Raw genomic sequence first — 24,710 nt, 5'->3', positions numbered from 1 at the left:
GTTTGCCTCTCTTGCCTTGTTGTGTGCCTGTCTCAGCTTCTTTTATCTTAGCTCTGTGCTGCAGCATCTCCCAATCATAGTCCTTTTCACATAAACCTCAAGAAATGTGCCCATAGATATCCCACTTTCTATGAGTCAAGTGCAACTGGGACTGCACAGACTTCCCATGTACTGATCAGATCCAACAGCTCCGCAGTTGTCCAAATGGGAGTGTGTTTGGTGTGGTAGCCAGCCATGTTCACCTGATAAAATGTAGTGAAGTCTCTCCACACCCAGCCAGCCAGCAGGAAGTGGAATTTAAAATTCCTGGGGCTTGCAAGAAGATGGGCAGATTGTTGTTTACCTGGATGCAGGGCAGCAGAGCTCAAACTGCTGAGCAGAACAGTCAGGATGGGTATTGTGGGATGCTTCCTGGAGGCCAATTAAAGGGATTAAAGCAGGCGTGGTTTCTACATTAGCTTTTTGTCAATAGTAAAGGGGTAAGGGAAAAGAAAAAAAGGGTCTTGGGGGGGTAGAAGTATTTTGTCAGAGAAATCAACCATTTTCCCCAACAAAAGTCACTTGCCAGTCCTTGTTCACTTACTGAGTCCTGTGTGCCTTATGTCTAGCAGACAGCTGTGTTTCAGCTGATGATGTAATGGTAAGTTTCTTTGTGTTTGGGTTCTGGCTTCATCAATGTTCTCATTGTCTGCATGAAACCACAGCATCTATAGCCAAGTTGATTGAAGAGTGGACTTGCAAAGTATCAAATACCAGGGGAGGTGTTGCTTATAAATGTGATATAATAGTTGCATCAAATAAAGGAAGATGTGGCACAATAGTTGCATCTAATGAAGTGTGATACAATAATTGCATCAAATAAAATTGAAGAACACAAGAGTATTACATTGTCAGAGAACTTGCTCTTAGATATTCTTTGTTGGTGAGATTTTATCTTTTCTTCACTAAGGCAAACCAGGAAGTTTAAAGTAAAGGAACATTTCTCAGTATCACACCCAGAAGTGTGCTTAGCACTTCAGTGACAAAGAGACACAACTCCTATTTTGGAGGCCTTGTAGGGTAAAGACACAATTAGGCAGGGAGGAGCATACCCAGGAAAAAGATGAATGAATGGTAGTGGTAGGCTTGGGTTTGTTGGTTCCATTTTTTTTTGTAAAAGACAGGTAAACTTAGTAGTTCAGTGAAGCTGTGGTGGAGTGATGTATGTGGGGTGGGGGTTGTAGCCAGGTTTTATTGGTTTATGGCAAAGCTGTTGTTCACAAGTTTAGAGCATCAATCATTAATCCCCAACTCGTGTATCCATCAGAGAGAGGGATAAGAGGAAAGTAATACTGTGTTTCTCAGAGTAAGGGGAATTTTTCAAGGTTATGATGAGATAACCTTTTTTTATTTTGAATGAAGATTCAAAGAAACACTGCATTAGACAGCACAGGATCTGCAGCCACAAGTGCCGAAAAGAAACACAATCCCTGAATCCACAGTCAACATTAAATCTTCAACTATTTTCTCATTTAATGGCCTGATAACAAGAAAATAAAGTGGTCCCCAACTATTTCATACAACTCTGAAACAAACGATTGCACTTTATGGTGTTGGCTTTCATATATTGAACACTTAGATTATTTTTTCTTGATCTCTTTTAAATATCACAGTAAAAAGCAAAAGAAATTAAACAAAAACAAAACAAACCCCTCACTTCTCTGGCAATATGATAATATGAGAGATGTAACTTAGTGATACTGGAAAATAAATTATAAAACAATGGACAGACTAAGGGAGATAGAAGGTTTCAAAATGAAACACAATGGCTGTGTCTACGCTGCCACCCTCCTTCGAAGGGAGGATGGTAAGTAGGGTGTTGGGAGTTTTGAGGAGCAAAGGGACTTCAAAGTTGCCCTGACACTTCAAAGTACCGGCGGGTGAGCTGCAGCTAGATGCAAGCCGTTACTTTGAAGTTTAAAACTTCAAAGTTGCCGCAGGGGGCAATTTCCTTAATGAAGTGCTGCATATGCAGCGCAGCACCTCATTAATAAACTCCCAACACCCTACTTACCATCCTCCCTTTGAAGGAGGGCAGTAGTGTAGACAAGCCCAATATCTTGCAGAAGGCATATTAAATGATCGTGCAATTTTTCTGTTTCATTTTGACACTTTGCTAGTTACCTACATATCTGAATGTATTTTTTAAAAAAGTTCTTTGGCTCAATAAGACCAGGTCTTTCCAAGTGCTACAAAACCTAATACCAGGTTCTGACCCCCCGTATCTCCCCTTAGGCATTGGGATGGGAAAAAAAATGCTTTTCAGCATGTAGCAGAGAGACTTTTGTAAACATCCTTCTGCCCAACTCACTGGGTGGACACAAGCAAGCGTGGTTTTGCAGCTGCCTCCATGAAGGTGATGTGATAGAGAATAACCTTAGCTATTTCTTTGTGTTCCTGATCTGGAGTTCCCACTCTCCAAAATGTGGGTCATAGTCAGTTTCTATAGTTGGCTGTGACATTACAAACTTCCAGTTGTTTATTACAAAATAAGCTTTGTGGGGAAACCTAATTCATTAAGAGAATTTTAATAGATATATCTCTTTATAATCAGTGGTAATGGGCAAGGGAAAGGCAAATGGAGAGTGGGATTGATATTATATAGGGTAATGTGATGGGACTGACAGAGTTGTCTCTAGATAGAGAGGAAAAGTCCATCCTCAAGCATGGTTGTTGTAGAATTCTCCTCAAGGAATCTGACTGTATAAATGGGATGTTCAGTCAGACTGACAAAATATAAAAAAGAAATAGGAATTTCAGTGAAAATTATGTGCTGACTTTCTTCGTGGATTTAATGTGATTTTAATGTGTTTCAAAGTGGCATAATGGGGTTTCATTTCTCTCCAGTTCTTTGGTGTCTTTCTAATGGGTTAGATTAAAACTAACAGCATTCCACATCTTTTAGTCTATGTAAAAAGCCACCTCGCTGTGTTCTGGAGATCAGATTGCCAGACAAGAGATAGAAAAGCAGCAAGAACAAAGAAAAGCTAGCTGCACGTGTTTGAAATGATTTTTCATGCATTGCAATGAAAAGGTTCACATAAAACTCAAGGAGGAGGTAAATGACAATGAACTGAGTATTCTCTTTGTTATTTATTTATCAGATGTTTGGTGCAGGTTTATTTGTTGGTTTTTGGTTTTGACTGTTTACTCATTTTTTCCCAGAGTATCAGAAAGCAAACATATAAGATTCATTATATATCTTGGGTTTACTCTGGCAAAAAAGCAGACTTAATGAACAAAGTAAAATGTCAAAGCATAAACAAAAATTATTAGTAAATTTTTTAATCAGTTTGGTGGTTCTAGATTTTGCACCCTAAGAAAAGGAAGGATTTGGGAAAGGAATTTACAATAGAGATTCTGTTGTGACATACTGTTTCCCTTAGACTGATGCAGAAAAGCATTCACAGGTTGAACGAAATTCACTGTGGTCCAGTGATGAAGTCAAGAAATCTGATGGCGGATCAGATAGTGGAATAAAGATGGATTCTGGATCCAAATGGAGGCGAAATCCTTCTGATGTATCTGATGAATCGGATAAAAGCACTTCTGGGAGGAAGAACACTGTAATTTCACAGACTGGTTCCTGGAGACGGGGCATGTCAGCTCAGGTTGGCATTACTACACCGAGGACCAAGCCTTCAGCCACCTCAGGCTCACTGAAGACACCAGGAACAGGTGAGGAAAAATTTATCACACTGGCAGGCCAACAGTTTACAATTGAAAAATAAAATTCTGAGCTGCTTTGCTGAGCTGGAAATGAACTTTAACTAGTTCTTGGTTTACTTGTACATTTTTTGTGTGTGTGTGTGTGTGCATATATCTACAGCATATCAGATCTCCTTATTTCTGTTTTATGGCTCTGTGTGAATATATTGAGTATGCTAAAATGCTTTGGTTATTGTTTGTCTGTTTTGATGTCCCTTAAATTAGACTGTTCATTGAACACAATCTTTGCAGTGCAATAGTCTTGTTTCTTGTGACTGTCAGTAATGGAATTCCAGTTTCATATTCCTGGATTAAGAATAACTCGGATCTTAGACTTTACATGACAAAGGATAGTTGCGTGAAAGAAGCTTTTTCATGGCTAAATTAGCAGCTTACTTTATATAAAGCACATGAGCTTAAACAGTATTTGTACATGCAAATAGATAAATTACACTTTCACTCACACTCTGTTGTATACGCTTTTGTGTATGGAAATTTCAAGGTCTGTTTTGGAAATGGGGCCATTGCCAGTTACATAGACATTTTTTCCTAAAAGATATTTACTGTTACCATATCATATCACTGCACTATTTTCAAAAAGAGCTCCAATCAATGGCAATCACAAAGAAAAATGCTTCTTATTTATCCGTCACTACATCTTAACTCTCTGTTCGCTGGTCTTTTGTGTTCTCAAGGGCAAACACACCAGGTGCTCTCCTCTGACAAGCCTGCATATATAACACTCAGTAGTACATTTTAGTTTCATGCAAACTGGATCATAATTCTTAGTCACATATCCTTTTGCTTCTCATGATGCTTTGATGTTTACCATTTGCTTAGCATTTTCAATTTGTTTAACAGACTTTTTTTTTCCTTTTTTTTTTTTTAAGGCAAAACTGATGATGCCAAGGTATCAGAAAAAGGTAGACTTTCTCCTAAATCTGGACATGTTAAACGTTCTCCATCAGATGCAGGACGCAGCAGTGGTGATGAATCCAAAAAGCCACCCACAAGTAACCCTAGAACACCTGCTGCCAGTACAAATACATTTGGATTTAAGAAACAGAGTGGGTCAGTTCAAGGCATGCCTATGGTTACTGCCAGTGGTGCGACTATCACCAGCAGATCAGCCACACTGGGCAAAATCCCTAAATCATCTGGACTCATTGGTCGGTCCACTGGTCGGAAAACTAGTGTTGATGGGTCACAAAACCAGGACGATGGTTACTTAGCACTTAGTGCCCGCACTAATCTTCAGTATCGTAGTTTACCCAGACCCAGTAAATCCAGTAGCAGGAGTGGAGCTGGTAATAGATCTAGTACCAGTAGCATAGACTCCAACATAAGTAGCAAGTCAGCTGGGCTGCCTGTTCCTAAAATGAGAGAGCCAGCTAAGGTGCCCCTCGGAAGCTCTCTGACAGGTCTAGTTAACCAAACTGATAAAGAGAAAGGGATCTCATCTGACAATGAAAGCGTGGCTTCATGTAACTCTGTTAAAGTCAACCCTGCATCACAGGCTGCTTCTAGTGGACCTCAAAGTGCTCACCAGCAAGGAGCCAAGTACCCTGACGTGGCCTCTCCCACTTTGCGCAGGTAAGCAAAAAAGTTATACAGTGTGAAAGTATATTAACTGGAGTTCTATAATTAGGGCTGTTCAGGGCAGTGACTGGCTGAGTTTGTACTAATGCATACTAATGCATGTCCTAGCCTGAGGTCTTTGTACTAAAAATATGTTTGTCTGTAATATTGTAAACATTTATTGCATTATGGGACAGCAGCAAATTTAAGTATTTGAAATTGATTGTTAAACATCCACCAAAATGACTGCAGTTGTGTCTAATTCAGAATCAAGTTAGTACAGGTTGAAACTCTCTAGTGTGGTATCCTTCAGACCTGACCGATGCTGAACAAGAGAATTTGCTAAATCAAGGGAGGTTAGTATTGTCTAGCATCATTATCAACTCTTCCAGTGCATAACTAGACTCTTAAAAGACATGTAGAAGTAAATTAGAGCTAAATAACAGCACAGAACACTATATCAGAGAGGTAGCCGTGTTAGTCTGTATCTTCAAGAGCAACAAAAAGTCCTGTGGCACCTTACAGACTAACAGATATTTTGGAGCATAAGCTTTCATGGGCAAAGACCTGCTTTGTCAGATGCTTATGCTCCAAAATATCTGTTAGTGTATAAGGTGCCACAAGATTTGTTGCAGCAGAACAGAACACTCAGAGCCAGGACCGATGGCTGTAAAACATTTATGGGAGCATTGGAAACTTGCCCACACCCCTGATAAGTGGATTAGTGGCTAGCTAAAATCTTGTCTGACTATGGAGGTTGCTGGACGAGAGAGTGCCAGATTAGAGAGGTTCAACTTGTTCTTGAAAACATTATAAAAACTGAGCCATAAACCCACAGAACCAAAGTTACAGGTTCCTGTAGAACTATTGATTCCACCCCATTATACTTACATTGTGCAGTAAGACAGGAAAATAGTCCAAAATTCAACAAGATTTACACATAGTATTAGTTAGAGAACACGATTTGATCCAGTGTATATTCATCTGTTCACCTACTTGGCCCAATACAGTATTTTACTCTGTTGCAAGTAATGCTGTCCTGTGTGGTGAGACTCGTTACCTTAGGTGCCAGAGTATGGACATACACAACAGCTTAATTAAAAGTACTTTGTCAGCCACATTGGATTTTCTTATTTTTCACAAAAATATTTATTTGTTTATTTATTTATTTATTTTGGTGTGTGTAATGATTTATTTCCTAGGCCTTTATGACCTTATACATTTTGCTCCTTTGCAATTATTTTTAATACAAGTTCTTGAGTGGGTTTCCTTGGTTTTCTGCAGCATTTGAATCAAGGTCTTAACTGTAACAAAGGTATGCAGTAACATTATTTTCCATTTGAATTTGACACCATAAGTAACGTAGTCTCTTTTGAGTTGCAGTATTCAGGATTTCATTGTGTCTTGACATCATAATTTCATCTCCATGCAATTACACTGACATTATCCTACTTCAAATGAAGTGAGGATGCCATATTCCATTCAAGTTGCCAACTTCAGCTTAGTTCCTGTAATATTGACCTGGGTTCCAGCTAGAAAGACAAATGAATATTTCATTTCTTTTGAGATGAATGGCTGTCTTTGAAAATAGTGTGCAAGTATAACTCAGCAGGATATTGTAGTTTAGTGAGTTTCCTATTTCTGGGCATGATTAGAAAAGTTATGTCTTTATGAAAAATTAATTTTCAACAATTAACAGTTTTAAACAAGAAATAGGAAGATTTGATTTAAAGGGTATTACACCATAAATGAAAAATGTCCGTGTTGCTTGCCTCAAATATGTTAATAATCAAACTCAAGCATAGATTTCTTTTCATCGCTAGAAAACCACTTTGCTAGACTTCTATTGTTCCAATGTGTGAAATACATGCAACATTTAAGAACAGACCCTGAGAGACTATGAAGTGGCATAGAGAGCTTTTGTGGAAGAGGTTAAGGTTTAATCTAAACCTTCACTTTCTTGGTTAGCTATTTCATTCTTCAGTTGTCACCTGACTGTGTAAATAAAGGTATCCTTGGCACAGCTGAATTGTTTTCAGTGGAATTTGCCCTTTGTTTGTGTTGCTGGGCACCAGCACTGTCATAGTGTAATATTGAGAATTTTGTTGCACGTTTGTGTTCACTTAATATTCCATGCTGATTTTACACAGCAAATAAAAAGACAGCACTGTCTTAATTTTTCCAGCATATTGTTCATCTAGTACTTTCTGTTGTGTGAAACCAATCTAGAGTACAAAAAAAAAACAAAAACTGATGCAGGTGTTTTTGCCACTTGTTTTGTGAGTCTTTGTGCTCACTCTTCTGATGCATCCCTAAAGACATGACCCAGGGTCAGCTACGCCTATTTCTCATCAAGACCAGCAGACAGGCCCAGCCTTGGGGGAAGGCCAGCAATTGAAGGCTCCAAATGAAAGTAGCACCCACCAGCCAGGCCCCACTGTCAACATGCCACCTTGGGCCCTGTCTACTGGCCAGGCCTCACTGGGCTGTCTCTGTTAGGAGAGGAGCAAAAATATTCTAATTGTCTACAGGATGTCACCTTCCAAGGATGTATGTATTTTGATACTACCGATTTGCTGAGCTAGGTTTTGAGTTAAAAAGGTACATTTTTTGGATCCCATCCTCCTTGGATGTCCAGCTCCATGATTTTGACTTTTTTTGTATACCGACTTTTTCCCTCCCTTATTTAATTGGGTTTGGTAAGAAGCATGCCAGGAGATGTTATCCATACAACAGGATCATCTCATTCGGGCTGGCAGTTGTACATATTGGCTATATTCTGGGTGGTGGTGACCTGTCTTAAAGCACGAATTTGCCATTGTTCTATGTTAGAACGAAGAAAATACTACTATCTCCCTCTGGAGTCTTTTCAGTCTGGTCTCTGAGTAAGCATTGGGATATTGATAATTAGTTTCTTTTGAGATGTATACTCCCATGTTCAGAGAGATATTAGCATTAGTTTGGCCTCAAAAATCTCTACTACTCAAGAGTATTCTTCTCCTTCATGATCTGATGGCTGCTAATAGTTTTCTGAATGTAGTTACAACAAGCATACAAGATCAAAGATGAGATTAAGATAAAAACTCTCACAGTACAGTCTGGGATCAGGGGTTGTATGTATTGCAGGGCTCTCCTCTGTCAAATCACCATTATGCAGTGATCATGTTTGGTCCTAAGCTGAAGAAATCTAGGAGTCTCTTAAGGAAGTTGTTTATAGATAATAGAAAATTGCACATTGATACATTCATAGCAGGAAGCTGTCTGAAATGTCATAACCACTGCTCCTAGTAGGTGAAATTTTCAAAAGCACTTAAATGATTTAGGAGCTTATGTAATTTTTTTAAAAGTAGTGTGGGGACTTAGGATCTAAGTGCCATTGACTTAGTTCCATAGTGTTTAAGGCCCTTTGAAAATGGATATCTTGAATAGCTTAAGCGCTTTTGAAAGTTTTCCCCAATGGCTCTTATGAAGGTAACAAAGGCTATTTAAATGATTTAGCCAGAACATTGGTTTTGATAGGGGAAAATTAGGGAAAATTTCTAGATGTCATTGATTTTTGCAAGGGATTTTTTCAGATACTTTTCTATGGACTGCTCATTGATAATGCAAAAATCAAAATCTTTCCCTTGGAAAACTGTGCTATCCTTTAAGATATAATTTGAGTGATTGTGGAGCTGAATAACATCCAGTCTAATATTCCATGCTTTAAAGTCATCAGTTCTGTATTGTCACAGGTAAAATCCATTTCTCTCAGGAAGCAGATGATAAAATGGCTAATATTTTTTAGTTCTGTGAAAGCAATGAATGAGGATTCATACAACGAAAACTAAGATGTGTCTGAAGTTGGAATAATAATTTTCTCTGGCTTTATTAATGGCAAGGAAGGGAAAAGTATGGCCATCAATTCATGGTTGTCAGTACGAATCGCTAAGACAGACAATTTACTGGCAGGAAATTTCTTGCCGGCAGAACCTCTCTCTCTCTTTGATTTAGCAAGCAACAAAAAATTCTTTTTATAAAGGGGTTTTCAGCTATTACCAGAATTATTGTATCATTTCTTATAGATGTAACAGCTGGACTCTCAATATAATTGAATATGTCGTTTTCCAGTGGTAGTCTTCCAGATGTCTAAAGAGAAATAATATATGTATAAAATATCTTAGTCATTTTACAATCAATTTCATGAAATTTTTGTTACATTCTCTGAACTTTTTCTACAGGCTGTTTGGTGGAAAGCCAAGTAAACAAGTTCCCATAACAACAGCAGAAAATATGAAAAATTCAGTGGTGATCTCCAATCCTCTCGCCACCTTGAACCAGCCGGGTAATCTTGATTCTCCTTCTGGCAGCGGCATACTGAGCAGTGGGGGCAGCAGTCCTCTTTACAGTAAAAACACAGACATGAACCAGTCTCCATTAGCATCTAGTCCCAGTTCTGCCCATTCAGCTCCCTCGAACAGTTTAACTTGGGGTACGAACGCAAGTAGCTCTTCTGCTGCTAGCAAGGATGGCATTGGATACCAGTCTGTCAGCAGTCTTCACACCAGCTGTGAATCAATTGATATCTCTCTCAGCAGCGGAGGTGGGCTGAGCCATAATTCGTCCAGTGGCTTGATTGCAGCTTCTAAAGATGATTCTTTGACTCCCTTTGTCAGAACCAACAGTGTTAAGACAACGTTGTCTGAAAGGTGAGTAGGTTTAAGCCTTGACTCCATAAATATAATGAGGCAACTGTAACTAATATTTGAAGTTTGCAATTCAGATTGCCATCAAGGGAAAGATGGAAGGATATTACCAAAAGACACAAAAATGGCCGATTCAAGCAAGGAATTCAGTTCCGAATTACATTACCAGTATTTTAATCCTGTTTTGAGAAGCCAAGTCTTTCTGGTTAAAATGAATGGGTTTGTTTTAATAATATTTCAGAGAAGTAGGATATGGAAAATAAATTCTGGTGACCTGTGGTGATTGGTCTGGTATTTTAATCTAAGTAGAATATAAACATTTCTTGAAGAGCAAACAGTGAGAGGTCACTGTCTGTAGAAGGCAGTGTAGTTTGAAACCTTGGAATTTAGTCTTAGCTTATTGTATGACTTTGTTTCTAAAATTTTGTTGCACTCTGTAGCAGAAAACAATGGCTAAAAAAAGTTCTAACTTTTTTTGTTTTAACTCCTTCCCCTTTCTATCCCATTTTCATGCTAATATTCCTTTTCTTGTTTTCTGTCTCATTGGACTTGTTCTTCCAGCCCTCTCTCTTCCCCTGGTGCTAGTCCCAAATTCTGCAGAAATACTTTACCCAGGAGACAGGACAGGTAATGCTGTCTCAAGGCAGTAGAATGCACAAAAGCTCTGGGTCTTGTTGCCCACATTTATAAAGCAAAGTGTCTTGTGAGAGATGGGCTCATTTTGAGACTTCTGCTGTGTTTGTTGCCAGGTGTAAATTGTGACACATAGACATGCCAGTGAGAGTCCCCTTAATTAAAGCTGGGGGATGCTATATGCCATAATTGACAAATTTAGTTTCTGGGTTTTCATTTGGGGTTCTTTTTTTGTTAGTTGGCTGGGTTTTTTATTTTGTTTGGTTTTGTTTTTTGTTTTGTTGGTTGGTTGTTTTGGTTTGTTCTTTGCCAAAGGGCAGTTTTAAAATCCTGCAATTTGTACCTACCACGATGAACTCTCACTAGCATTTCAGCATTCCTATGGCATGCTGCTTTTTCCACTGCGTTTCAGGCTTTTCACCTGTGTCATGAAGTTCCAGTGTTGTTCAGTACACTCAGTGTTGTAAGTCCTTTACTCAGTTTAGTTCATAGGTGCCTTGCAGACTTATGTGTGTGTCCACTCTTATAGAACTGAACGCAGGAAAGCCATGGACATGAAACTAATGGCTCCAGCTTGCTTTTCCACTCAGCTATGACATGGCTAATCCTACATCTAGGAACTGATAATGATATTTTGCAGTAAATAAATTAATTTAAACATATATTTATTTCAGTTAAAAATGTGCCCTCCTGACAAAAAGAAAAGCCAGTTTTCCATTTGCCAGTTATATGAAAACAAATATTTGCTTTTTGCAAATGCTATGTGATTGACTTCACACAGAAGATGGAATTGAAATTGAAATACTAGAAGTCTTTGAAATCTGGGCCAGTTTGAAAAGCAGCTACAGTAAGCCCTCGATTTATGCAGGGGTTGCATTCCAGCAACCGTGGCGTAGCTCAAATTTTCATGCAAGTCAAGGGAAAACAGGAACCAGGCTGCCTCCTGGTTCCTAGTTCCCCTGGACTTGCAGGATCCAGGAAACTGACCAGAGTAGTGGGGAGCCAGGAACGAGGGGGGCATCCTGGTTCTAGTCTCCCTGCAGCTTGTGGGACTGGGAAACTGACCAACTCGTGGCTGGTCAGCTTCCTGATCCTGCAAGTGGTTGGGAGCTGGGAACCAAGCAGTAACCTGCAGCTGGCTTTGCTGGCCTCCAGCTGTGGGGCTCTCCGCCCCGGCCAGGCACCCTGCAGCTGGCTGTGCTGGCTTCCAGCTGTGGGGCTGCAGGTCTCCCTGCCCCCCATGGCACTGACTGCCCTCCCCCACAACCCCTCTTGCATAAATGCAAGGTACGATCATTTTTATGCACATATCTCGAAAGATTACTGCACTATATTATATTGCAAGTAAGGCTGTGACTGCATTACAGTTAATGCCAAGATAATTTATGTTGTGCATGGGTGTGTATAAACTACTCCTCTGGGTAACTTAAGTTACTCTTATGCCAGCATAAGCATAGGTGTGCATGGCACTCTGTTGGCAGGAAGGCTCCTCCCATCAACACAGAGGTGGAGTAACACCTAATGGAGGTGGGTTTTATATGCCTTCTCCCAGCAGTATAGAGTGTTTTCACCACAGTGGCGCAGCTGTATCAGTAATGCTGGGCCTCTGCATTTCTGTACATATAGACATAATCTAAGGGGTATCTGCTGGTTCTGTGTGCTACATTCATTCCCCTGGAGTTTGATTTTGCTGTGTCTGTGAAGATGTGGCAAAATCAATCTCTTTGGTCTCAGTCATGACACTGGTACTCCACACTATTGCATGGAGTAAGGGACATCAGCATAAGCCCAAAGAACCCAGATCTACAACAGGGAACAGAGTCGATCCTGATACTTTGGTTCTAGGCATGCTAATGGTTTAGCTAGAATTGTGTATTTGGGATCAACTTCGTTCCCTGGTGTAGACTAGGCCTAATTGATGGTAAATGACTGAACTTGTACTTTGAGGAAGGCAGAAGGAAATGATATCAGAGCATCTTTTGACTTTGAGAAATAATCAGTATTCACAAGTCTGTGGCTGCACGTCTGTTTAAATTTATATTTTAAGCATTCATTTGTTGAAGCATAGTCTTATTTTTAAAGAGCCATTTTTTGTTCACTAAGAAAAAAGGAAAATAGCAACACCACTTTTGTGAGCAGATGAAATTCATTAGCATGATACCTAATGCATGTACCCACACATGCCTAGGAGGCATTTTTCTTTTTGTTCTTGTTGCATGTTTACTTAGATAGGGTGCATCACTTTTTCCTCTGAAAATGTGATGCAGGTGTTTATACTTCTCTCCTCATTCTGATTTTTAATCCTTCCCCCTCCTTTTGTTCTCCTCTGAAGTTCTTTTCTTTTAACTTTTCTACAGCGACCCACATCTTGATAGGAACACTTTGCCTAAGAAGGGACTAAGGTATTGGTGTTTCCACATAGTATAACAGCTTTTGTTGTGATTTTGGAGCTTTGCTTTGTGTTTCTGTTGTGGCTGTTTGTAGTGGTCTCCGCTTTTGCAGGGGGTGGCAGCAATCTTTCTTTCTTTCTTTCAACTCCCCAAAAAAGGCCCTTTTCCAACATGTTTCTTTTCTTCATCTAGCGGCTTCGTTGCTTGAGCAGGAACTGTGGCTTTTGTTGGCTGAATTGCTGAAAAGCATCTCATAAACCATCATTGGGCTTGATTTGAAAGCAATAATTTGCAGCTTTTATGGCTAGTGCACTAAACTAGGTGTGTTCATTTTCATAGTGCAGTTCCTGGAACCCTGAAGATTTTATTTGAGAAAATTGATTTACAACATTTTAATGAACTTTTTATGATTAAATTCAAAATAATTAAAATTGTTTTTGCTTCAGAATACACTTTTAATGGCTCTCTAGAGAGACAGTTTGAGGTATGAAAGAAAAACCATCAGACAAACATTTGGTAAATGTCTGTTCCTGATGTATGTTTGATATGCACGGGGTATTGAAATCTAGAAAAAAGCACTGAGAAACATTTTTCCTCCCTTAGTTACCAGAAGCAATCTTAGTTAAACTATTAACTTTAAGGCTACAAATTAAATGCTTTAAGTCAATGTCACAGAATTCACAATAAATATCTGGCTAGCTTAAGACATTTAAACTTCAGGCTTGCTTAATGCTGCTTTTAAAATTACTGAACTGATGGCTTGAAATTGCAGCTGTAATTTATTCTGCACTATAAACACATTGTTCTTTTCACTGGCTTTATTGCACTGAGCTGGGTGCTAAAAGTATTTCATAGAATGAAATTTTTATGTAAAATGTTTCTATGTCAAACGTGCATCTAGTTAATCAACACTATCTTTTACGATTGAAACACTCAAGGGCTGAAGAGGTAGGTATTAATTTTATGTTGTTTTTATTTTAAGTAGGTGTTAAAGTGAAGTGACTGTTAAAGAAGGCCCCAGTTCCAAAAAGACATATGCATGTGCATAACTTTAGATATGAATGGTCCTAAATCAGGGACGGTAATTATAGGATTGAGGCCTTGGGCAGAAGTTAAGAATGTACTTTAAAAAAAACTCTTTTGGCCAAGTTCTTATAGTGTTCATTGTTGTTCTTCACTGGCAAACAGTATCTTACAGGTGACCAGACTGAATTCAATGTAGCATATTAAATTGGATATTAAATCAAATGCCTAAATCCAAGCCTATTTATAAAGACATTAATTCTCCATAAATGTTTACTTTCTAAGACTGAATGATATATTTTATCAGAGGTACAGAAGTTCATAAGTAAAATTCCACTGAGCTTTATTGGGTGCTATTTTTAAGATAAAAGGGACATTAATGGTATAGCTACTTTGGACAAAAGTTATATCTTTGAGTAAAAACAAATGTAACTGTTCTTTACAAGCAATTAGACTTTTGTAGGTTTGGACATTTTGGCTTTAAAAAACCCCATTAAAAGTGTCTTTTGGTTGTCATCTTTGCCTGTATGGATCATTTTAGAACTATCTCTATTTAAGCAAATACTTCTCTTACAGTATTTCAGATTAACAGATATCATTTCACATTTCTCACTATTATTATTACTGTTACTGTCTGTATAACATCTACAGTGGATCAGTTAATTCTAACACAGCTCCAAGAACAGAGCAGAAACCTGGCGGTCAGTGGGAGTTTTGTTTTTGATTTCAGTCTAGGCTGGGGTTAAACCCAGGTCCTTGCCCTGAAGAGAAGAGTAAGCTCAGTCTCCTCATAATGATATCATGCTACAAATTCTGAACAAATGGGATCTATTTTCAGGGGACTATGTATTGCAATAAAATTTGTTTAAAGGTCTAGCTTTTCATGACTCCATTGATCTGAATGACAAAGAGCCTTACTAGGAGCTTGTCTATGCTAAGTGGAAGAGTGACCCAGATGGGGTCGATCTTCTAGAGTTTGATTTTTTTGCGTCTGGTGAAGATGCCACAAAATCGATTTCTGTGGGGTCAGCAGTCGACCTTTGTACTCCATGAGTATGCAGTAAGGAAGGTCAATGCAAGTCTATGGAAGCTAGGTCTTCCCTGGGGAAATAACTCGATTCTGATACGACAATTCTAGTTACGCAAATGCTCTATCTAGAATTGTATATTAGAAATCGACTCATTTCCCTGGTATAGACACAGCCTGAGATATTTCAAAGATGAATTGAGATGTTCAAATTATAATTTTGTGATATAAACTAAAAGAAGCAAAGAAATTCAAAATTAAAGGTGCTGACTCTGCAAGCAGTGACTTATGTGATTGGCTGTAAACATACATTTGTTGTTGCCAGAGCAGACTTAAGGCCTTAAGGCTCCTTTCCTTCTTAGCAGTTGTAGAATCCATTGTAAAAAGATGCACTTTTTGAACTCCAGTGGAATGAGTTGGGACTGGGACAAAAGGCTTAATTTATATCATTTAGTCCTTAAATTTTATTGGAAGAATTTTTTTCCAACTGTTGTTTAATGACATTTTAAGATAAATTTTAAAAAAATTTCTGGTTTTTCAGGTATACCCCTTCATCCCAACTTCGTAGTCAAGAGGATGCAAAAGAATGGCTACGTTCGCATTCGGCAGGAGGCCTTCAGGACACTGCTGTTAATTCTCCATTTTCATCTGGCTCCAGTGTAACATCACCCTCTGGAACTAGATTCAACTTCTCCCAGCTTCGTGAGTAATCAAGTGTCATTGTACTCAGTGTACTATAATGTGCCAGAGTGCACCTGGCCTTTGCAGCCAGGTGGCCCCACAATCCTACTTCTCCCTGCCTCAGGACAGGAGCAGTGAGGCTGTGTAGAGAGGTGTCTTAAAAGCAGCCAGTCAGAGCTCAGCAGGTTCTGATAAATGGAGCTGCAGGACATGTGGAAGGGTGCTCCTCCATGGCCAAAGGAGCCCAAAAGGAAACCAGAATCTAGTTCTGGCTGCATTTGCTTAAGCTGGGAGAGAGAAGTCCTGAGAAATTTAGCCCTGAGGTACAAGGTGACGATAAAACAGTGAGGTGAGAAGAAGTCCAGGGAAATACCAGAGCATTACAGCAAGAGGTATGTGGCTCCCATTTATAGGAGTCTTGGGTTGGAGCCTGGAATATTGGGCCAGTCTGGGTTCCCTCACTTGCCACCACCAAAGTTGTATAAACCCGGAGAAGGTGACAAAATTCATAGAGTACCCCAGGTAAAAGGCTGAATTTAAAGAACCCAGAGATGGTGCTGCCCAGAATGGAACAGGTCAGATAGACAGGTTTTACTGGACTATTTACTACCCTGAAATGGTGTTGTTTGGATTGTGAGCTGAGCAACTAAACAGGAGCAAGAGATACTTAAAAGATGAGTACCCTCCACTACAGAGATCTTTCAAAAGAAGTTCTTCTGGAAGATCTCTCCTGAAAGAACTTCTTTCGAAAGAGAGGGGGCTGTGTGGACACTCTCTTTCGAAAGAACAGGCTAGGGATCAAAAAATCAGGTGCCATGAAGACTACTCTTTTGAAAAAAAGGGCCTGGGGAGCGTCTACACATGTTTTCTTTCAAAAGAAGCTTTTGAAAGACGATGCTGTTCCTGAAATGGGAGAGGAAGAGCACTTTCAAAAGGAGGGCCGTGTTCTTTCAATTTAATTTTGAAACAATGCTTCTCTGGATATTTCAAAAGAGACCCCTTCTTTCGAAAAATATTTTAAAAGAACTTGCTGGTATAGATGCAGCCAGTGATGCTGTATTTATAATCAAAGCTCTATATGAGCTATTTATGGGCCTACACTACTACTAAATTGGAAGCACCTACACTTTCCTACATGCTTACATGTACCTCATCTTTAAACTCCAAGCATATTAAAAAATATGATCATCTAAGCATTTCGGTATCTTTATTCATTGTATAGACTTTCAGTCAGCTAATTAAGAAACCAGACAAAGCTCTATCCAATATAATCACAGACAAGCCAGTGGAATTTTAAGTTGGAAAGTTTACCATCCTTTCGTTTGGTAACTTGGATTAAAATAACTACATTTTTAAATAGAAGAAATGTTCAAGTTCCCTAGAAGCAGCTATAAAATTCTGCTAACTTTAATTAAATATACCAGCATGTGGAACAAAGTAATTTAAAGGGCCCATAGTTTTGGAATTCTATCATGTAATAGACTTGCTTTCATCTTACAAGCAATTGCTCAGTAGTTCCTGTTCATTTAAGGCCCAGTTTAGATATATAAATCAGTACTTGGGCACTCAGGTGGCAACATCTGAAACAGAGAAGTCTCAAAATATTTTATATAAGCAAATATGTTATTTATAACATTTTATTTTCATTAAAGGGATATAAACAATATATGAGAGCTATCATCAGCATTGCCCAGTTATTGTTTTTTATCAGAATATACTCTCGACTGAACTCTTACCTGACAGTATTTGAAAGTTTATTTTTCTGTGTGAGTTAAGCTTTCAGAGTGCTGTGTAGGCAGTCTGAAGAAGGCCTGTTATCACAAATGCATCTGTCATCTGGTACACATTTAAAACATTTCTTTCTTTCTTTTGCAGTTCATTTTAATGGGAAAAATATAAATCTGGCGAGGTGATATATGTACACTTAAAGTACTCTAAGCAAATACTTTACCTCTGAACATCCATAGTTACTTTTTAAATTTTTTGTCTTAAATTTGAAAAATATTTTCAGTCTTTATGGTAGAAAGATAAAGCAATAACATTCAAAGAAAAGTTGTGCGTGTGAGCCATCCTTATCCTTTTATTTATGGAACAGCTTGTATTAGGGATGTAAAATCCCATTTACTTAGTTAACTAGTAAAATGTTAAGTTTAAGTGGTTAACTGGTGAAACAGGAACCACTCCAGACCAGCCAAGTTGCCACCAAGTGTCCCAAAGCCGCTGTGGACCAGGCTGTTCCAGCCAGCCTGGAGAGCCCCCACCTACAGCACTCCCAGGGCCACCGCAGATGGAGGCTGCTCTGTGCTGGAGCACCTCTTGCCCAGGGCCAGCTGGGGGCTGCTTCAGCCCCGACTGGTTAACTGTATCTAGTAAGTCTCATCTGCTTAGGCTAACCGGTTAACCGATGAAACCATAACATTCCTACTTTGTATATTATCTGAGTTGTAGAAACTTGAGTGATCACTTATTTCCCATGCAATTTTGAGCTGAAACAAACATGTCCTAGCAATCATTTGAATGCACTGGAAGAAACAAGCTATAAACTAGCCCAAAATAGTTTTAGTCAAGTCAATATCCAAAACAAAATCCAGATAAATAGAGTGATGGGGTACAAGTGTCAGCAGGAAACAAGGAGGAACCTGGACTATCCCTAGTGACGCACAATTGACAATCATTGCAGACTAAAAAAGTAAAAATGTTGGGACATCTAGCTACCTTGGAACTTACATGAAGATCAACTGCATGACCATATTTCAGAAGAAATGCAGCTAACAGAAATGAACAGAAAGAATGATAATTAACTTTATCTTCAATAGAGGAGGAGACTGATTTGGGTGTTATCCTTTGGGATGTTTTGTGCTCAAGACATGTCCTGCAATGGAAGTAAATTTCTTCTAACTTCAGTAGCAAGTGCTGGCATGGAGAGTCACAAACTTTTTAACACAGGTGTAATTATAGCTATCTTTAAGGAGGAAAGAAATTGACCTTTTGTAAGGGAAAAGTACACCATATCAATGATGACAAATGAACCCAAGATACCAACAGAACATAATAAAAAATATGAAATTAGGGCTTCATAGACCAGGATGAGATAGGACTCAGCTGTCAAATCTTCATCTTGATTCTTAGCCAATGGAGTCTCAGCCAGAGAAACAAGTGAATAGTAACAAACCTAATGGAACTACTAGATGACAAGTTTGGCCGATGTTACCAATTTTCTACACAAAGTGACTGATTAGTAATAAACAGGGCTAATTTAGCATGTGTACACACACACATTCCAAAATAAAGGTAGCCCTGACTGTAGAACTTACTCATTCTAAACATTTTTCTTCAAGGGGTATTTGAGGCAGGTGTAATATTTGTATAAAACCCTTGATCTGTTCGTTCTAGATGCATGCGTATATGTATGTATATCACTCAGCTGTAACTTTTTCAGAATCCTACTAGAAAACAACAATTAAGTAGTACAGAACTATTGTGAAACGAAAGTTCTTGAATTTGTAGTTACTCTTAAATCCAGTATTTTTGGTAGGAAATAGAAATATAAGAATTCTGTGTTCTATTATATATTCCTTCCTTTTTAGCAAGTCCTACTACTGCAGTCCAGATGAGCTTGTCAAATCCAACCATGCTACGGACACACAGCCTTTCCAATGCAGATGGTCCTTATGATCCTTACAGTGACACACGCTTCCGGAATAGCTCAATGTCATTAGATGAGAAGAGTAGAACTATGAGCCGTTCTGGGTCATTTCGGGATGGCTTTGAAGAAGGTAACTCAGACTTGCGAAGGCACTCCTAATGGGCTGGCAACTGTTTGCACACAAATCATTGGAAAAAGCTTCATTGACTTAAACAGGAATAAGATCAGGCCCATAATCCTACCAATTAAGTTATTTAAAATATTGACTATGAAAAGTGTGAAATTATTTTGTTGTGCCAGTTTTGAAAATGGAGAAGAAATAGACTGTAAGGCAGTATCCAAAGCCCATTACCATTAATGGGAAGAATCCCTTTGATTTTACTAAGTTTATGATCAGGCTCACAACATGCAAGAAAAGAAAGACAAGCAAATCATAAGGGCTTTGCTGATTTCTGCAGATGTGTGTGTTGTCCAATTTGTGTGTAGGATTGAAATTTCACTAGCAGGATTGCAGGAGGCAAAAGAATAGCATATTTTAATGAAAGAATTTTAAACATTTTTTTTTCTGGTTGCATTTTGAGTTTCGGTTTAAAGTTAAGTTACAGATAGGCTAGTAGGATTTCCTTTTTTCTTTCTTTTTCATAAACCAACTTTTCAGTGTCAACCAGTTTGTATGTTTATTTTATTTCCTATGAACATTCAGAACTATGATAAAGAAAGCTTATGACAAGTGCTCAGTGAGAAATATAACATTTTAAGAGCATAAAAAAAATCAGTGCATATAGGTTGGACTGGGCAAAATATTTTGTCATGAAAGATTAATAATGGACCAAAAGTATTGCAACTTAGTATACAGGTCAGAAGCAAGAAGCTTAGTATTAATATTGAAAGTTCTTGAAGTGGAAACATGTTAGTCTTTTAAGAGGTTACAGTTAAATTCTACGCATTTTCATTGTTAAACTTCATTTCTTCAAAATACATTATGTTGCCCCGATGGGGATAGGGTCGCATGCAGTTGATGTTCACACAGAGGTCCTTTGGTTTCAGCCCCCCCAAAGCCTTCCTCTCTTAAAGGAACCAGTCGGTGAAAACCTTTGGAAAATAAAACAGTTTCTTCGGCTGATTGTCCTTTCCACCTTCAGGCTTTTCTGTGGGAGACTACAATATCACTAGGTTACTGAGGTGGCGCGCACAATCCTGATTGGTGAAATCTGGCCCCCCTGAAGTCAATGGGAGTATTTCTGGTGGGACCAAGATTTTACTCTGAGGATTGATAAAGACTGGTAGGTTTTAGCTAGGACCAAATTATACTCTGGATTTATATGGAGGTTAATTCATTGATTTTGGCTAATTACTCCACAGTTACTACCTTGCAACAAAGCTTTATTTGGCCACTAATCTTGTATTTGGGTACAAAAAAGGAAAAATAGAAACAATCTGTGGGTCTATCAACATTGAATGTGTCTGTTAATCTGAATGTGATGTTGAGGGAGAAAAGAAGGAATACATAAAGAGTAAGAATTAAGGTTCTAATGAAATCTCAGTTTAAGACTCCTTACTAAATTCCTTCTCAGGCCAAAAATACATCTGCCTCACTGCAAATTATGCCTCAGTAATGAGTGCATCCCAGTGAGCAATGAGTGTATCCCAAAAGGCCTACTTGTGCTTTCTGTCAGGCTTTTAGTCTGAAGATTGTAATGCATCCAGCACTCATATGTTCTCAATTGACAAGCTAAAATATTTTGTAAGTGCTGAATAACTGCTGTCTATGTGAATACGTTTCTCTTTTTAGTAGGGCCAATTGGGGGGTCAAATTCTCTTCTCAGATATGGGTGATAAGCTCCCACTGGCGGCAAGTCACACAGTCAGAAGGCCTAAGGAATGAATATTCATTTTTTTAATATGAAAAATAATTTGAGTTTTAGGACCAAGTGATTTTTTATTCATTTGTGAAGGCATTTTCTAGAACTGTTTCCTTGGTGTAGCAATTTCTACTTAAATCATTGCAGATGTATAAAGTTTATGAAGGATGGTTCAGTTTTGTTTTCATTGTTATGAAAACATGGGCTTCAAGATGTAAAATATCCAGTGAATGCTCTGTGTGATTCCACTATGTGCTTACAGATATGCAACTTGTTTATTTTATCTTTCCTTTAGTGCATGGATCTTCTCTCTCCTTGGTGTCCAGTACATCATCTATTTATTCAACTGTGAGTGTCATGAAATTAAAAATTATATTGCAGTCATATAATGTTTTTAATAAAACGGGTTAATTGATTGGACTAAGTGTGCTAGTTGATTTTGCCATGTAAAGAAGATGGCTCTCCTCATATGAACATACATAATGTACACTAGCTATATAATATTTTTCTTTTATGTTCCCAGAAAGGTGCTCATGGATATTTATCACAGTATTCATGGTAGCCTGACAAACCATAATGGTTCAAAAGCAGGAGTCAGTTTCCTGAATCAGAGATCTGCAACCATCTAAGGAGGTCTAGGTATAAAGGACCATAATGGATGGTCTTGGCCTTTTGTGCCGACAGCATGCACATTGACTCAATAGATAAAGCCATTTGAATCTGATAGTTCAGTGATCTGCTAATTGAAAAGTCTCTAAGTAGATCTTAAGTCAATGGATTTTAATGGTTGAAAAGGTACCATTACATCTCATTCTGCCAAGAAATTTTATTTATAAAGTCTTAATTGCACAACCACTTAATAATCTTACCTTGAAAGAACATTTAGTAGTATTTTGGGGCAAATAATATAATTATAGTGTCTTTTAAAAGTGTATTACATTATTATCTTTTAATATTTTCACAAAAGTATCTTACTTCACAGTATGTAGTATTAGCGGTTACTAAAGGAAATATACCTCAACAATGGCTGAAAATCTGAACTGACACCCAGGCCTTTTACAAACAAGGGACAACAGTGGAATCCCGAATTTGTGTTAATAGAGGACTTTATAAATTGATATGAAAGTATGATACAACCACACTACTACTATGCATCCATATTTGAAACACAACTATACTTATTAACATTATCTTTAAGGACCTGATTCTGCAATTTTTATTCAAGCAAGTAGTCCCTTTGAAGTCAGTGATACTAGCTGTATGAAACAGTTGCATATTCAGGCCCTAAAACAAAGACCTTTGGTTTAAAACACCAAAAACCTAGAGCTACATCACTTTGGACCAGGATCAGCAATCCTTGGAATGCAAGGTGGGCGCTCAGCCCTGCCCCTCCACCCCCAGGCACTTAGGAGCTTGCCCAAAGCCATGTTGCCTGTGGATTAACAAAAGACCAGCTAATGCTACCAACCACCACTTAAACGATAACGCTCTGAATATTTATTTACTTATTAATGAAGATGTTGTAAATGGGACATAGGCTGCAACAGGTGAAATTTCAGCCCTCTGCCTTAGAAAGGTTGCTGAACCCTGCCTTAGACTGAAATGCAATTACATGAAATTAAAATTCATGAGACACTAGACTGAACAGCCCTGAAATTGGTGGATGCTTATTCATATAATTAATCCCATTGAAAATGAGGACACTATAAAGGTGCTCATTGTATGAATAAGCCTTTCTTGTTCTCTTCCAAAAGTACTGGCTGAACCTCTCTATACTGACACGCTGTCATCTGGCAACATCCGTAATCCTGCATGATTTTAGCTAGACAGTATTGACCTCCCATGCTCCAGCAAATTCTCTCATTTGGCACCAGTCAGATCTCGAGGATGCCGGACTGGAGAGGTTCAGCCTGTAATTGTGATCACAATGAATGATGCATGTAAATGTAAGATGTATTTAAAGCATTGGGGTTTTTTGTTTTTGTTTTTTTTAAAAGTGTGGCTTAGGCTTGTATAATTGTAATGGTGGCTAATATTGGAGATGTTTAAAAATGACGCAGCAGTTTAACTTTGGATCTTCCTTATACTTGTGTTTAGCTCTTAATTTTGTGCCCCTGCTTAGTAGCCACAGTTTTACCATCTGATCCACAGTGGAAAGTGATTACATTTAATAGTAACTTTGACTTGTGCACTGACTTAGCTGCTTGTATGTGCCCCTGCCCTCCCATTACTATAGAATCCAAATGCTTCACAACAGGTACCAAATTTTTCCTCACAACATGTTTGTACAATATAGAAGCATTATCCCCATATACCTGAGATACAGCGTGATTCTCATTTGTCCAGTGTCACAAACATTCTGTGCTGGAAACTGAAACTGATCCCAGATCTCCTGAGTCTCAGTCCAGTCCCTTAACTGCTGATCTGCTGTTTGGATTAGCACCTATTTGCTTTGCACTCTGTGGAAGAGGTGGTGCATAGCTCTGCTGCCCAAGGAAGGGAGAATTACATCCTTGCTCCTACCAAGTCGACAGTTCCAGCTCAGCTGCTCTGGGTGGCACATATGGGAGTGGAGCCAAAGTTCCACTCACTTCCTGTCCAGTTGCATAAAGGAGAGGAGTACTGGGCGTGCAGCCTAGGTTCTCTCATCCAGCATGGAATGCTGGGAGTCTTATTCCATGTGCAGCCATATAGAACCTGGCCCTTATAGGTAGGGGGCACTGCCAAATTCACAGAAAAATGTATTCCATGAAAAACACATCATAGACTATGAAATCTGGTCTCACCACTCTGGTCTCCCCTCTCCCTCCCTCTCTTAGACAGATTTCATGGGTAAGAGCAGCATTTCTGGCAATACCATACCACAACCTCCTTAGGTCTGTGCTGCTGCTGGTAGTGGCTTTGCCTTCAGAGCTGAACCACTAGACTCCAGCAACCACCAGTCTCCAGCTACCTCACTCCAAACACAGCATTGCCACCAGCAACAGCACAGAAATAAAGGTAGAAGTACCACAACTCTACCCTATGATAACGTTGAAGTGTCTGATGTTATTCAAGTGGCCCAAGAACCCATATGTTTAGAATCTTCAAAGCCCTTCGAAATCCATTGATCAGGCCTTTCTGTGGCATGGAGTCTTAAAGCCACAGGAAGCAGTGCATGCAAATGAGGTTTAGTTTCCCACACTGCTCCTACCTCTTCCAAGGTTGTCTCTACCATATATTTCACTGGATACAGTCATAGCGTGTGGCTAAAAAGCTTAATATTAAGACCCTTAAAGTAGTCACAAAGAAAATTTAAAACGTAAAACACATGAGACATTGATATGTTTTGTTTCTGTTTCATCAGATTAGTGTACATTCAAACAAAACAACCAAAGCCATGAAATTTTGCAGTTTTCTTTCCAGCAAAAATTTCGGAATATTCAGAATTTAAAAATT

General features: G+C 38.7%; 1 protein-coding gene across 6 annotated transcripts in view; it reads left to right on the top strand.

Annotated features, from left to right (window-relative positions):
- Positions 1-24,710, top strand: part of NAV2 (neuron navigator 2) — a 359,017-nt gene that overhangs the window by 286,497 nt on the left and 47,810 nt on the right. For 4 of the 6 annotated variants that reach the window (XM_074997678.1, XM_074997675.1, XM_074997679.1 and 1 more), the window contains 8 exons: positions 3,426-3,717; positions 4,638-5,340; positions 9,546-10,013; positions 10,572-10,637; positions 13,001-13,045; positions 15,625-15,785; positions 19,352-19,540; positions 21,568-21,620. In XM_074997678.1, coding sequence (XP_074853779.1) covers positions 3,426-3,717; positions 4,638-5,340; positions 9,546-10,013; positions 10,572-10,637; positions 13,001-13,045; positions 15,625-15,785; positions 19,352-19,540; positions 21,568-21,620 — 1,977 coding nt within the window. The remainder of the gene's footprint in view (positions 1-3,425; positions 3,718-4,637; positions 5,341-9,545; positions 10,014-10,571; positions 10,638-13,000; positions 13,046-15,624; positions 15,786-19,351; positions 19,541-21,567; positions 21,621-24,710) is intronic. The other 2 variants (XM_074997676.1, XM_074997677.1) reach the window with 2 other exon arrangements.

The sequence above is a fragment of the Carettochelys insculpta genome, chromosome 6 (genome assembly GCF_033958435.1).
Source record: "Carettochelys insculpta isolate YL-2023 chromosome 6, ASM3395843v1, whole genome shotgun sequence".
NCBI lineage: Eukaryota > Metazoa > Chordata > Testudines > Carettochelyidae > Carettochelys > Carettochelys insculpta.
This window is presented reverse-complemented; position numbering and strand designations above follow the sequence as displayed.